This window comes from Phlebotomus argentipes, unplaced genomic scaffold, assembly GCF_947086385.1.
Source record: "Phlebotomus argentipes unplaced genomic scaffold, Phlebotomus argentipes genome assembly scaffold_18, whole genome shotgun sequence".
Taxonomy (NCBI): Eukaryota; Metazoa; Arthropoda; class Insecta; order Diptera; family Psychodidae; genus Phlebotomus; species Phlebotomus argentipes.
Genome location: NW_026776177.1, coordinates 7668338 through 7682310, shown reverse-complemented (window position 1 = coordinate 7682310; position 13973 = coordinate 7668338). Strand labels below are relative to the sequence as shown.

Below are 13973 nucleotides of genomic sequence, written 5' to 3'. Positions count from 1 at the left end.
GAGATTCGATGAAAAATGCCTTCCGATATTGTCGCGTCTTTGTAGTTTTCTCTTAAGTATCAACTAATATTGACATTAAAGCTGGCAGTTTGATAAGCCATTTCCCTCTTTCTATATAAACTTTCAGCGAGACTATAAAAGGCCCGCGCGTCAGTCGGTTGAGAATCAGTATCAATTTCTCGAGAGCTCAACAATGAGAATTCTACTATTGAGTGCAATTGTGGTGGCGTTTGTGAGCTTTTCTGGGGCACAACGTGAGTTTCACAGTGATCCCAACCGAAAGGATTCTTTCAGTGATTCCTTTTCCGTTTCTCAGAGAAAATCGTGTGCTATCACGGCACTTGGTCGTACTATCGCCAGGGAAATGGGAAGTTCGGTGTGGCGCAAATCGATCCCTTTCTCTGCACGCACTTGGTGTACGCCTTCTTCGGGATTGCTCCTGAGGGCGCCATTCGGATCCTCGATCCCTGGCTGGACCTCGAAGACAACTACGGCCTGGGGAACATAAAGAAGTTCAACGAGCTGAAGAAACTTAATCCCAAGCTGAAGACAATCGCCGCTGTTGGCGGATGGAATGAAGGAAGCACGACGTTTTCCCAAGTGGCCAACAGTGAGGCCAAAAGGAAGAGGTTCGCGAAAAGCGCCGTGGAGTTCCTGGAGAAGTTCCACTTTGACGGACTGGACATGGATTGGGAGTATCCAGGACAGCGCGGAGGCAATCCATCGACTGATAAGAAGGCCTTCACGTTGTTTTTAAAAGATCTCTCTGAAGCACTGCACGCCAAGGGGTTCATTTTATCTGCTGCAACAGCGTCGGCGGAGTTTTCAGCCGAAATCTCTTATGACATTGCGGAAGTTGGGAAGTAAGTAGGTATAGTAGTAAGTAGTATCTCTCAACACAAGTCTCAATTCTTATCAATAATAACAAGTGGGAGATAGAGTCATGGTACACTTGAAATGCATAAACATCATCAAATTTCAGGTATTTAGACTACATTGGGATTATGACATATGATCTTCATGGTTCCTGGGACCAGAAGATCGGAAACAATGCTCCACTCTATGCAGGATCGTGGGATGAGACCGCGCGGGAGAGGCAACTTAATGTGGACGCAGCCATCAGTTATTGGCTACAGAGTGGCGCTCCTCGTGAGAAGATTCTGCTCGGAGTGCCTTCTTATGGTCGTGGATTTCGCATGATCAACGGCCAGAGTGCTCCGGGATCTCCTCATGCTGGCCCTTCTGATCCTGGGCCGCACACGAGGACGCCCGGAATGCTGGGCTTCAATGAGCTGTGCGAGACTCGGCAGAGCCAAAAGTGGGAAGATCACTGGGATGAGCAGCAATTCGTGCCGTACGTGACGAAGGGAAGCCAGTGGATTGGCTACGATGACGAGAAGAGTTTGAGATTCAAGGCGAATTACGTGCAGAGTCACAATCTTGGCGGCATGATGATGTGGTCCATCGAGACTGACGACTTCAAGGGATTTTGCGGCAGAGGAGCCTTTCCGCTACTCAAGGAGATCAACTCCGCTCTCTTGGGAACGAATGTGAGTATCCCGAAAGGCATTCAGACTGACACCCAGAATGACACAGAAGACTTCAAGATGCTCTTCCTCGCCGAGAGGCAGAAGAACACTATGCTGAAAAAGTTCATTCATGATTTCTTCCTCAAGATTATTCAGCCAAAGTATCAGAAATTTGTTGAATTTAATCTGCTGAAGCAGAAGTTTTTCTCTGAGAGTTTCAGTGAATTGTACGGAGAGTATGTGAAAATGCTTTCCGACGCGTACAACAGTGAGAATGAATTGTAAGCCATACCGAATCTCAATAAAGAGTTCATTCAACTCTTGCGATTAAAAACACTAGTGTGATAAAGCTTACCAAAAACCGCAGGAAAGTTAAGTGAAGTGGTATTTTTTAAATTGCGAAATAACCGCTTTTGCTAATTGCATGCAACTTGCTCGTGTAAAAGATAGTTTCAAGTGACTAATTGTTTTTGCTGAACTCACTTTCCAGTTTCCTCCAGTCGAAACGACTCCGGTGCCTTCAGTGACAACGCAGAAGCCTCAAGAGTGCCTTCAGGATGGCTTCTCAAGAGATCCTGACCAGTGCAACGTCTTCTATATTTGCGAAGGAGGAAATATTTACCAATTCATCTGTCCTGAAGGTTTAGTCTTCGATACAGTCAATAACATCTGCAATTGGCCATCGCTGGTTGATTGTAGTTTGAAAAGAGAATAGGAATAAAATAGAAAAAACCCTCTCAATTATTTCAATAACTCGGAAGGCTCGTGAACTGATAAATTCACGACCTCATGATAAGAATTCTCGCACTTCTGCTCATCAAAAAAGACTCTGAATTTTTACAATCAGTCTCAAGTTTCGTCTCGTGCACGGTGAAGTCATGGAAATACTCTTTCCTTTGATTCTTTGTATCAATTTTGTGATCATTATCGCTCGTCCGGAAGCAGAAAGTGAGATCTTTAGCAAAAACCTACTGAATTTATTGCTAACGAGACATTTTTCTAGAGAATGTCTTCTGCTTTCACGGCAAGTGGGCGCACTTTCGCAAGGGAAATGGACACTTTGGCATAACTGAGATTGATCCTTTTCTCTGCACTCACTTGGTTTACACTTACTTCGGCATTGATTCTGAAGCCAATATCGTGATTAGAGATCTGTGGTTGGACTTGGAGGAGAATTACGGATTTGGGAACTTGAGGAAGCTAGAAGCGTTGAAGAAAGTCAATCCCAAACTGAAGATCTTGATGGACATTGGCGGCTGGAATGAAGGCACTCAGACATTTTCCTCAGTGGCCAATGATGGTACTAAAGTGTTGAGATTCGTGAAGAATTGTCTGGATTTTCTGCAGAAGTACAATTTTGACGGATTGACACTGGATTGGGAGTATCCTGGCCAGCGAGAAGGCAGCAGATCCTCAGATAGAAATGCATTTACTCATCTCGTGAAATCTCTGGCCAAAGCTTTGCATGAGAAAAATCTTATTTTAACAGCCGTTGTCGATCCACTGCCAAATTCTGCTGAAACATCTTACGATATTCCGCAAATGAGCAAGTATGTGGACTTTGTCATGCTGAAGACAATTGATATGCACGGATCTTGGGCACCTACAATTGGGCACAATTCCCCGCTTTACCCAAAAACATGGGAAGTGAACATGGAGCGCTTCATGAACATTCAAAGCGCGGTTTTTCACTATCTTAAGAGAGGAACGCCTTCTGAGAAGCTCATCTTCGGGGTTCCGACTTATGGGAGGGGATTTCAGATGTCCACGGAAGGGAGAAATATACCAGGATCTCCTCACTCTGGCCCTTCGACAGCAGGAATTCACAGCAACGATCCTGGCTTTCTGGGCTTCAATGAACTCTGTGAGAAGCGCTTGACTGAGAATTGGCAGGATTTCTGGGACGAAGAGCAGAAAGTGCCGTTTTCCACGAGGGAAGATCAGTGGATTGGATACGACAATGAGGAAAGCCTCAGAATCAAGGCGAGATTCGTGAAGAGCTTCAAACTTGGAGGTTTGATGGTCAGCAATATCGAGACTGATGATTTCAAGGGATTCTGTGGAAGAGGAACTTTTCCGCTTCTCAAGGCGATTAACGAGGCTTTTAAGGAGAAAAGCCCAAAGGAGTTTCAAAGACGGAGGAAATTTTGCCCACAAGAGTGAAGCAATTGTGGGACTGAAGAAGAAAATAACACATTGAGAGCATTGTATACAAAACATTTAATTAGACACTACAATTAGCTGCCCCTGTGGGAATAAAAACACACAACATTGCATATTACTGATAATACTTAACCTTTTGATAATATTCGTACTTTTGATGTCTTCAAAATATTCCGGAATACACCATCTTCAGTCTGACTTCTCCGTTCTAAGCAATAGCATTAAAGTGAATAATGAAGACGTTCTTCATCTTATTTGCTTGTTTCCTTACAATTTTGGTTTTCACGGAAGCTGAGTGTAAGAATAGTTCGATAGGCAATTTGCCAGCATATTTCAGCAGTATTTTCCCACATTTATTGCAGCGAATATCTTCTGCATTCATGGCAAGTGGGCGCACTATCGAAAGGGTGATGGACACTTTGGCGTAGCTCAAATTGACCCATTTCTCTGTACTCACTTAATCTACACCTTCTTTGGCATCGATTCCGAAGCCAACATATTCTCGAGAGACGTTTGGCTGGATCTGGAGGAGAATTATGGCTTGGGAAACATAAATAAGCTCATCAAATTGAAGGAAGTCAATTCCGAGCTGAAGATCTTGGCGGCAATCGGTGGATGGTTCGAGGGCTCAAAGGCATTCTCAGACATTGCAGACAATGCGAATTTGAGGAAGAGATTCGTGAAGAATTCCCTGCACTTTCTGCAGAGGTACAATTTCGACGGAATGTACTTGGATTGGCAGCATCCTGGCCACCGAGAGGGCAGCAGACCCACGGACAGAGAAGCCTTTACGCTGCTCGTGAGAGATTTAGCTCATGCTCTGCATCCAAAGCACTACATCTTGGCGGCTTTGGTCGCTCCGGAGCAATATACAGCAGAGTCCGCCTACAAAATTCCCCGGTTAAGCAAGTATCTGGACTTTGTCATATTAAAGACCTTCGATATGCATGGATTTTGGGGTGAAAAGATCGGCAACAACTCTCCACTTTACGCCAAAGCATGGGAAGAGAATCAGGAGTTGCTTCAGAACATTAACGCAGGCGTTTTCTACTGGCTGGAGAGAGGAACGCCTTCTCAGCAGCTCATCGTTGGAGTTGCTGCTTATGGGAGAGGATTTAAGATGCTGGCGGATGGAAATGTTCCAGGATCTCCTCACTCAGGCCCTTCCAATCCTGGTCCTTACACGAATGACTCTGGGATTTTGGGCTTCAATGAACTCTGCGAAAAGCGCTTGACTGAGAATTGGCAGGATTTCTGGGACGAAGAGCAGAAAGTGCCGTTTTCCACGAGGGAAGATCAGTGGATTGGATACGACAATGAGGAAAGCCTCAGAATCAAGGCGAGATTCGTGAAGAGCTTCAAACTGGGCGGTTTATTGCTAAATAGCATTGAGACTGATGATTTCAAGGGATTCTGCGGAAGAGGAATTTTTCCTCTGCTCAATGCGATAATTGCAGCTTTAAATGAGACAAGTGTGGACAGTGCACAAGGAGATAGAAAGGTGTGCGTGAATGTCATGGAGACTTCTGGTAACCATTTACCTAATTGAAGTACTTAATCTTATACTATTTTGGCACTTTTAGCAGTGTAGCATGAACAGTGTGTAAGTAAATTAGAGACTAGAGCAGATTTTTACTTAATAATCAGATAAAGCTGTCGTAAAACTCACTCTTCTTGTGTGCCCAAAAGCTCTTTATCTTCGGAAGCAACAGTTGTTTAAAAAAAGACAATTAATGGGACATCTTTCTCGCCAACACTTCACTTACGCACTCAACAACACTTGTTGCGTTGATAAAGCTTTTGTGGAGCAGAAAAATCACCCTCGATGGTGATTGATGGCGGGTGAAATTGATGAACCTGAAAAGAGGAGTGAATTGGATTGTAGATAATGCTCATGACATTCCTAAAAACGCCGATAAGCCAATACAATGTTTGATATGTCAAAGAATGATTGAGACTTTTCTGAAATTTATTCCTTTAAACATACAATTTTGGAATGAACATGACTGCTATTCATATGTTATTAGTTTTTAAGGTTTTCCTCTTCTCTTTATGACAATATATTTTTTTATTAGCTTTTTCACCTCACATTGCCTAAATATTATTTCCACATTCTTCGCTAATCATTTTCTTCTTCATAATTTATTTATAAAATTATAAGTTGCTTTACTTTAACCTTCTTATCATTTTGGGCGCAAAATAGCAAATAGCTTTTCTTTTCTTTTATTCCATCATCAAAATATGCTCTTTCTGTCTCTTCTTTTTCCTCACTTTCTTCATCTTTCATAATATGGCAAATGTTTTTTTTTAAGAACGTTCTTTAAATAAAACACTAACTAATAACACAATGATTCAATGCAATATTTTCAACTAAAAAATAGTAAATATAAATCTTCTCCTTTTCCGAGTCCCGCACAAATCAACTTCTCACGATATCACGATCAAAACTTAAAGTGAATTGTAAAATTCAGTGTGATTTCCAGCTTAAAATGTAGCATAAATTAATAAACACCTACAAGTTATTCCTGTTCTACTTCTTGCCGCTCTACTTTCGCTGCCAATCTACGTTTTCTCGCTAAGTTTTATTACTGGTTTATTCAATCTACTAATTCCTACTTTGCAGAAATTTCTAAAGTTCCTCCCTTGCTTCATATGAATATAATTTCTATTTGGGATCTTCTCACATGGTTTCTTCATTATTCTGTCAATCTATCATTTATTTACACTTACAATTGAAGAAAGAGCTCTAACATATGTACTTTAATTCATTAGGTTAATGCTTCTTAAGAGAAGTTGTAAGCAATATTTTTTTTTACTTTTAATATACTTTATCATTTTTGGGCAATTCTTGTGCACGTTTTTTCACTAAATTTTTATGTCAAATTCAACTAAAAAATACTCGTGTTGCGAATTTTGCCATTTTCTCTCTCTCTCTAAAATATTAGCCAAAAAGTTGAAAAAATTTAATTTTCCTGGACGATTTGAATTGTATTTTTATTCTTTTGTCAATATTCACCACTTGAAAGAGAAAAATTCCAATGACGGATGGATAAAATTCATGTTGAAATTCATTTTTCTTATGTACACACAATTTGTAGTTCTTTATGCTTTCTCAAGTTTTTTTTTTGCAAATTCATCAATAAAATATATTATGTGGTAAAATTGTTGGACAAAGTTTGATATATCAAGATTTTATTCTTCTTTATTCAATTTCTTTATTCTTTGTAAAAATTAATGATTTCATCTTTTATTCATGGATGGAGACGCCTTATTTAAAGAGTGTAAAATTCATTTACTTGCATTTTTTTCTGGTGAAAAGGGACGTTTTTCTTATGTAATGTCTTTCATTAATCATCTTCTGCTAAATTCACTCAATTTGATGATATTTCTCGTGGATATTTTGGTAATTGGCACACTTATTTTGTCTTTTCTTCCTCACTATTACTTTTTTGGACAATTCTCTTTGTTTTTTATTTCATTTGCAGGATCTATTGTTAAATGTTTTCTTCCTTATCTTCCCGCCTCGCTTTCTCGCCTCTCTAAAGAATGAGCAGTAAAAATTGCTTATGAGGTTTTTCATCATTGAAAATGTCTTTACACACTATGATTAAAAGATTTTCTTCCCACACATTTAGAAGCGGAAATTCAAATGAAAAATCTTGCTAACATTTTTGAAGTATAGAATACGTTATAATAGACATTTTTCATCATTTTCTTAGAGATTTGTAAGTAGATTTCATTTATCTTCATCTAAAAGGATATCAATATGCTCTCTTCTCTCAATGACTTCTTTGCTCTCTTTTTTCTTTCTCTTCTTCATCATCTAAAGTGCTAAAAGTGCATGTGAAATGGAATGCTTTCTTTCTCAATTTATCATTATTTTGCAAAAAGGGGAAAAAATACTGACAATTCTTTTTTTTTTGTTTAGATATATATAAAAACCCAAAACAGAATACTAATATTGCACCTCAGTTACATATTTAACCACTTTCACAGAAGACAAAACATCCATCAATTCGATGTTTCTTTTCCGTACACATAAAAGACAATGTGAAATAATTCATAATACAAACTTCCCAACAAGATATGCACTAAACATAAGATACTGTCACGATTGTAAAAATAAATTTGTGTGATACTTTTTTTCTTGTAACGGAGAAAAGACAACAAGCAGTTAAACACTGACTTTTCGCGCTAGAGTGTGGATTTTTTCCTGTTCAGTAGTTCTGAAATCTCCTCGGCGCACTCGCACTTCTGCTCGCCACCCGGACGACGCGGGGCGGAGTCCCACGGCTGTCCTGGTGCGAACACTTGTGGAACAATCATTTGCGCCCCGTCACGACGCTGGCCACGTCCGAGCGGCCCTTCGCCTTCTCTTCCCCTGCAAAGTGGAGCAAAAACCAATCGATTAGCCCTCAATTTCACCACCAAAACCATCCAAAATTCCAATTGCCTCACCCTTGAGCTTTTCGGCTTTGTACGTTCTCATGGCGCGTCCTCTCTTGTCCAAAATCAACTTGTCAGCTCGCACGAAAATGCCGTGCTTCGGTTTGCACGTGAAGTAAGTGATGCCCTGAACAGTGCCGTCATTCTTTCCTGTCGGCGTGTCCAACTCTACGCCAACCCACGTGCCGCCCTGCAAAAGCCACCCCAAAAGGTCAAACTCAACCCAAAACAAGAGGCACAAGCCATCAACTCACCTGGAAATGAGTGCCACCGACGAAACTAATAACTCCGCTGGTGTTGTAGGGACGAATAAGGACGCTCTCGCCCACGACAACCCAATCTGGAACATTTCCATCAGCCGCCTTGCCTTGCGACTCGTCTGTAGGCGTGCAAAAGGCGAAGAAAGCACATTAATTGAATCACAGTCAAGTGGAAAATCATATTTCTGCCACCTCAAGTGATAACAAATTACGAATTACACGCAATAAAGTGAAATTTTGCGATTGTAAAGCAATTTAGAAATCAAGCTTAATATCAGGAAGTATTTAATAGAATCTTATCAATCAAACTTCATAATCAAATCACAAGTGGAATGATTACACATTTATCGCAAAACTTCGCGAAAATCAGCTTCACTCAGCTTATTATTTATCAACCATTGATGAATCACATTTGAGACGCAAGTGAAATGTGAACTCTTCCGAGTGAATTGACTCTTTTGCTACCCACTCAAGGCGCGATTCAATGGTTCGGAAAGAGAACATGCGGTGAAAAGATTGAATACACACACATTACCTTCCATCTTATCAGATGAATCTGTCTCTGATGATGCTCTATTTGAGTTGTTTTGCACTGTGTTCTGACTCTTCTTCCGCTTCACCACTTGGCCGTTGCTTCTCTTGCCACTGCCATCAGATCCCGAGTCATCCTCACGGGAAATCGCCTTTGTCGAGCGATTCTCATTTATGTCCACCTTGTTTGGATAGTCTTCGTCGTCCTCCTCGTCGGAATTCTTGCCCTCCTCGGCGAGATCTTGCAGCGGATGCTCTCTGGTTGGCGTCAGGGGTTTCCGTTCGGTTGGCTCCACAACGACCATGTCTTTCAGGAAGGGATTGACGCGCTTCTGTCCCCCGCTGGGCGTGTAGGGCGTTGTCACATCCGTCTTGGCGCTGCCTCTCGTCGGCGGCGACGCTGAGGAGGATCTGTCCAGATCCGGAGTCTCGTCAACACTCATCGAGCGCAGCGACAGAGCGTCATCGCTCGTGAGATTCCCCAGGGAAACCGCCTGAGATCCGTAGCCACTCGATGCTGACGAGCTCATGCTCGGCGTGCCAACGCCTGCGGCGCTCTTCAGCGCTGTCGCGCCCGCAGCGGCGCCAGATCCTGACGAGTTGGAGGACGTGGTGGAGGAGTTGGACGATGTGGAGGTGCTGGTGAAGTTCATCAGATGGCCAGACGAGCTGCCAATGTCCATGAGAGAGTCCATCGTGCGAGAGCCCGTCATTCGAGACATGGTTTTGACCTTCTGCGACGTCTTCACCTCATAAGACTCATAATCTCCATACTCTGGATCACTGTAGCTGTCTTCTGGCTCCTCCAAAAGCGCCTTCTGACCCAGTGGTTCCTCATGAAGGGTCGTCATGCGGAAACCACCCAGTTTACTATTGGCTGGCGATGCTGCAAGACAAACCAAGCAAATGATCTCCAATAAAACGAATAAATTCAGCTGGAAAACACACATTTTGTCGGCAATAAATGAAAATGAGATGGAACTGAAAGAGATAAAACTCTAGGAGAGAAACTGTGAATTACGTTTTGTCGGCTGCTGCAACCTCAATGAATTTAGATTCAGATTGAGATTAAGGAAGGTCGGTCGAGCTGCATTCCGAATATTGTGTGTGAGTGGGTGGGAAACAGAAGGATTAAGAATTAATTACATTAATATCTCATCACATATTTATAGTTTTGCTATCATAAAGAATGGTTATAGTTGAGGAATTCTATTATTCACATGAGAATCCTTCTCTATTTTTTCCTCATCTTTTTTTTTTTTACTTTTCTTAGGGGAAAAATCTACCCAAAACGAATTACAATGAAAATCTAAATGGAAAGAAATGTTATCTAACAACAAATTTACAAATATATAGAAGAGAATAAACGATTAAACTACTCTTTGTTAATCATTTTTACCCACATCTAGAGAGAATATGTAAAAGAACTAATACAATTATTACGCCTAATGAACGTCTAACACCCTTTCAGTCTTCTCTATGGTTCTGTCCATTTATATTGACGAATCAATTTTCCATAAATAAATCACACTTTTCAATCCATCCACGAAACATCGACAAGAGGAAATCAAAGGGAACGTTAATTGAATTTTAAGGCAATTATGATGGTGGGATGCATGAAAAAAAAACATGAAACAGGAGGAAAGAGAGAAAATGTGATAAATACACAACTTGTTTGTGGCCACATTTTGCAACATACACACAACTTGAGAGCTGGCATTGTTTCATGGGGGGAAAAGCTAATTTTCCTCAGAGAATTGGAAAATTTAATAATTACGCATACACACAAATTTTGCAAAATATTACCACAAAACCCACCACAGATTACTTATCACATTAATTAACAACTAATTACAGATAGAAAGAGATAAAATGCATGCGCGCAACAGAACTAATGATGTTTCCTTTCTTTCACTGTAACATTAACTAAAAGAAAGATAATTGTATGTAACAAAGATAAATTGCGGAACAATAACAGGCCATAAAAAAAATATAAAATAGATATCCAAAAACTTTTGCCAATTTCAACTGTTGATCAAAGTCAAGCCTCTATTTAAATATTACTCAGTCTCGTTCAAGATAGAAATATCTTTTTTTTTCATCAATTTGTGTTTTTTCGACAAAATCTTCATCCAAGAATAAATAAACCATAAATCGTCTTGTGCAACTTTTGTACAAATAACAAATATTCATCCATCTATCTCTTCATCACATGTGAAAGATAGAGAGATTTTTTTGTCTCTTCTTTGTCATCACAAAAAGTCTTTCTCAACAAAACATCACATCTCATGTCCTTTCTGGCCGTTTACCTGACAAGATAGAGCCTTGACGTGAAACGTAACACAACGAAGATAAGTTGATGTATTTATGGGTTGAATGGTGAAGGTGGCAGAGACGATTTAAAAAAGAGAGATAATCGGAAATAAATTAATTTTGAACTGCTCTTCGCCAAATTTCTCTCGTTTCTCGTGTCTTTTTTTCTTGTTCTTTTTAATAAGATAATTCTCTTGCAATTTAACAGATCAATTTGGGTTACAGTGTCATGAATTTTGATGAAGAATCATGACCAAAATGTCTCACAAGAATTCAAGGTTGTAAAAAAAGTACATTTCACCCAGAATTGATCTGCTATTCTCTCTGCATGTGAAAGGTAAGATAGTGCTAGAGAGAAATAGAGTGAGAAGGAAATTAAAATTACAATTTTTCTTGTTTATATATGTATCACTTGAAAGCGAAAGCAATTTGGACATAAAATATTGCAATACCTTAAGTGTTAAATCACACATAAATTGTCCCTCAACTGAAACTATTCTAAATAAACCTTCTATATTCTATCAAACACTTCAAACTCTAAGTCTGCTATGTGTTACTTTAACCTGCTTTTCTCACAAAACTTCCTAAGTCAACTTCCTTGCAAATTAAAACATTATCTATTTTCCTCCTCCTTATCATTTCTGGCATTATATCAATTATTTCGCATAGATATTACATTTGAGGGTGTGTTGAATAGTCAAGAAATTCAATGTTCTCTTACCTATGCCAAATGGCTTTCCACTTCCCGTCATTGTTTCTTCATTTCCTGCCTTTCCGCCGAAACTGTGTCGGTTCCTCATGCCAAAATCACGATTTGTCGCTGCTGAAATATTCCCAATTTCCAATGTTATTAACCGTAAAAGCCTCTTTTACACGCGCACACTCACTCTGAGACAGGAGATCGCGGTGAATCTGTGATGCCATGAAGGATCTGGACACGCCATATTCGGGATTGTTCAAGTCAGCAAATGATTCCGAACGACCAACGGTAATGAGAGACTCCATCGATGTGTCGAAGCGCATAATCTGCATTCGCATATGAAACAAAAGCATTAATTTGTCGCTCTCGAGGGACGCCAAAGCATATGAGAAGAGAGCAATCAATATTATAGTGAAAATTGTATTGACAAGATTGATTTATCAACATGCACGTTACAGTTTTGAACAAACAAATACTTACGCCACCAATATTTGCAGTTTCTTTTACAGCCTGATATTTTTTGATTTGTGAAATTGAATAGTTTGTTTTTTTGCATGATTTGCAAATGATTACACGCAGAGAGACAGAGACAGCAAAAAACAGTAAGCAATGTGTAAAAGTGAGTTAATTTCTTACAACTATATAAAGTCATCATTTATATGATTAAGTACAAATACAGAGACACAAACGAGAAATAAAAAGGATTGCAAATTTTTAGGGATGAGAAAGACATTTTAATTTGTATACAATTAAATTCTATGCAGTGAATTTTTAATCAATATTCCGGCCAGAGGCAACTCAAAGTCTCCACAACTCAAGAGAAAATGGATGAGAATTGAAATCAGGACAGGACATTACAAATAAAAGCTGCCAAAGCACTTATTTTCTTTCAGTGAATTCCAACAAAGAGAGACAACCAAAGGATGGAAAGAAACACAAAAGTATATATTGATCGAAATGTTTTCTCCCCCTTCTTTTGTGCCCAGCAAACCAATACGGACAGACGGACAAAGATGAGATCTCACCTGAGAGAAATTGGGAACGCTGACGGTCTTTCGCATGGAGAGCGGCTGTCCCTGAGCCTGCTCCAGCTCCTTCACTGCCACACTCTGCCTGAGACGGTCCAATGTCAGGATGCTCTCCACCGCCGACACTCCCTTCGTGTATTTCTCTGTACAAATTCCACTCGTCAATGCAATTCTGCGACAATCAATACTGCATCACTCACCAATGTAAGTCTCCCCGTCGCTCGCAGAGCAGTCCTCCCCCTTGGCGGCAATCTGCGCCAGGGACTCTCGCTCCTCCAGCTCCTCGCTGGCCTTCGGAATGTTGGAGACAACCTCATACGTCACGCCCGTCTGTGTTATCGTGTTATCAAAGCGTCCGAGACGAAACTTCTTGATGCGATCCGTCAGGCTCTGCCTCTTGTATATATTCAGTGCTAGACGTTTCCTTAAAACTAAATTAATAGGGGCAGGATGTGACAGTCTTACAGTCGTTTTCAATATTAAATAGATTCGTTCATTTGCTGCACATTCCGTATGCAATATCGCAACCCGGTGACAGACGACGTCCAGGGGGACATGAAAAGGGAGAAGATGGTGAATTTTAATTGAGTTTCTCAACACGCTAAAGCATAATATAATATACGGGAGCTTTATACGGTCGAATGAGCCATTCAACACTTGGACAAGTCAAATAAGGGCTGTCGAGAATTCCACTTTGCAAATATTTAAAGAAAGTTACACAGATTTGAAAAGAAATGCTTTGTGAGTTCTCAGGAAATTAGCTAATTATAAAGATAACATCATAAAATGCTTACAACAGAGTCTGATTTCAAGGTGAATCGCGATGTTTCGCGTCATATTTTGCAGTGTTTAATGCAAGTGAGCGGATCTTATACTCTTATTAATCACAATTTGATCATCAGAGCGTCGAAATTCAATTAGAGTAGTTTATCTGGATGCTTTTTGTTCTATTCTATATCATAAAAGCAATATTCTAAATTTTAGTCCCCATGAATTGACTTAT

At 40.1% G+C, this 13973-nt stretch overlaps 4 protein-coding genes across 14 annotated transcripts in view; 3 read left to right on the top strand and 1 right to left on the bottom strand.

Annotated features, from left to right (window-relative positions):
• Positions 1-8: 8 nt before the first annotated feature.
• LOC132259334 (chitinase-3-like protein 1) lies at positions 9-2262 on the top strand. 2 transcript variants are annotated; one of them, XM_059756911.1, is made up of 4 exons: positions 15-254; positions 317-863; positions 983-1550; positions 2020-2262. In XM_059756911.1, the coding sequence occupies exons 1-4, from the start codon at positions 194-196 to the stop codon at positions 2242-2244; spliced, it is 1401 nt and encodes a 466-aa protein (XP_059612894.1). In that variant the 5' UTR covers positions 15-193; the 3' UTR covers positions 2245-2262. The 2 variants fall into 2 exon arrangements, with proteins under 2 accessions (XP_059612893.1, XP_059612894.1); XM_059756910.1 differs by lacking the exon at positions 2020-2262 and having other exon boundaries at positions 9-254; positions 983-1964.
• A 145-nt stretch (positions 2263-2407) lies between these two features.
• Positions 2408-3692, top strand: LOC132259093 (chitinase-3-like protein 1). The gene is made up of 2 exons (XM_059756637.1): positions 2408-2477; positions 2533-3692. Exons 1-2 carry the CDS (start codon positions 2408-2410, stop codon positions 3690-3692), a joined length of 1230 nt encoding a protein of 409 aa, XP_059612620.1.
• A 191-nt stretch (positions 3693-3883) lies between these two features.
• Positions 3884-6899, top strand: LOC132261058 (chitotriosidase-1-like). Its single transcript, XM_059759581.1, has 2 exons — positions 3884-3989; positions 4055-6899. Exons 1-2 carry the CDS (start codon positions 3926-3928, stop codon positions 5239-5241), a joined length of 1251 nt encoding a protein of 416 aa, XP_059615564.1. The 5' UTR covers positions 3884-3925; the 3' UTR covers positions 5242-6899.
• A 130-nt stretch (positions 6900-7029) lies between these two features.
• LOC132261056 (kinesin-like protein KIF13B) overlaps positions 7030-13973 on the bottom strand; it is a 28016-nt gene continuing 21072 nt past the window's right edge. For 2 of the 10 annotated variants that reach the window (XM_059759571.1, XM_059759576.1), the window contains 11 exons: positions 13171-13470; positions 12968-13113; positions 12423-12452; positions 12130-12268; positions 11964-12065; positions 11239-11253; positions 9951-10016; positions 8934-9815; positions 8393-8517; positions 8151-8328; positions 7030-8073 (listed from right to left, as the gene is read on the bottom strand). In XM_059759571.1, coding sequence (XP_059615554.1) covers positions 8015-8073; positions 8151-8328; positions 8393-8517; positions 8934-9815; positions 9951-10016; positions 11239-11253; positions 11964-12065; positions 12130-12268; positions 12423-12452; positions 12968-13113; positions 13171-13470 — 2042 coding nt within the window. In that variant the 3' untranslated portion in view covers positions 7030-8014. The remainder of the gene's footprint in view (positions 8074-8150; positions 8329-8392; positions 8518-8933; positions 9816-9950; positions 10017-11238; positions 11254-11963; positions 12066-12129; positions 12269-12422; positions 12453-12967; positions 13114-13170; positions 13471-13973) is intronic. The other 8 variants (XM_059759573.1, XM_059759580.1, XM_059759575.1 and 5 more) reach the window with 6 other exon arrangements.

Bases quoted from the DNA above. Each gene is read 5' to 3' on its own strand.
- LOC132259334 (XM_059756910.1), top strand. From the start codon at position 194: ATGAGAATTCTACTATTGAGTGCAATTGTGGTGGCGTTTGTGAGCTTT. The intron at 255-316 runs GTGAGTTTCACA...TCCGTTTCTCAG, and splicing joins GAGCTTTTCTGGGGCACAAC to AGAAAATCGTGTGCTATCAC. The intron at 864-982 runs GTAAGTAGGTAT...ATCAAATTTCAG, and splicing joins GACATTGCGGAAGTTGGGAA to GTATTTAGACTACATTGGGA.
- LOC132259093 (XM_059756637.1), top strand. From the start codon at position 2,408: ATGGAAATACTCTTTCCTTTGATTCTTTGTATCAATTTTGTGATCATT. The intron at 2,478-2,532 runs GTGAGATCTTTA...ACATTTTTCTAG, and splicing joins CGCTCGTCCGGAAGCAGAAA to AGAATGTCTTCTGCTTTCAC.
- LOC132261058 (XM_059759581.1), top strand. From the start codon at position 3,926: ATGAAGACGTTCTTCATCTTATTTGCTTGTTTCCTTACAATTTTGGTT. The intron at 3,990-4,054 runs GTAAGAATAGTT...CATTTATTGCAG, and splicing joins GGTTTTCACGGAAGCTGAGT to CGAATATCTTCTGCATTCAT.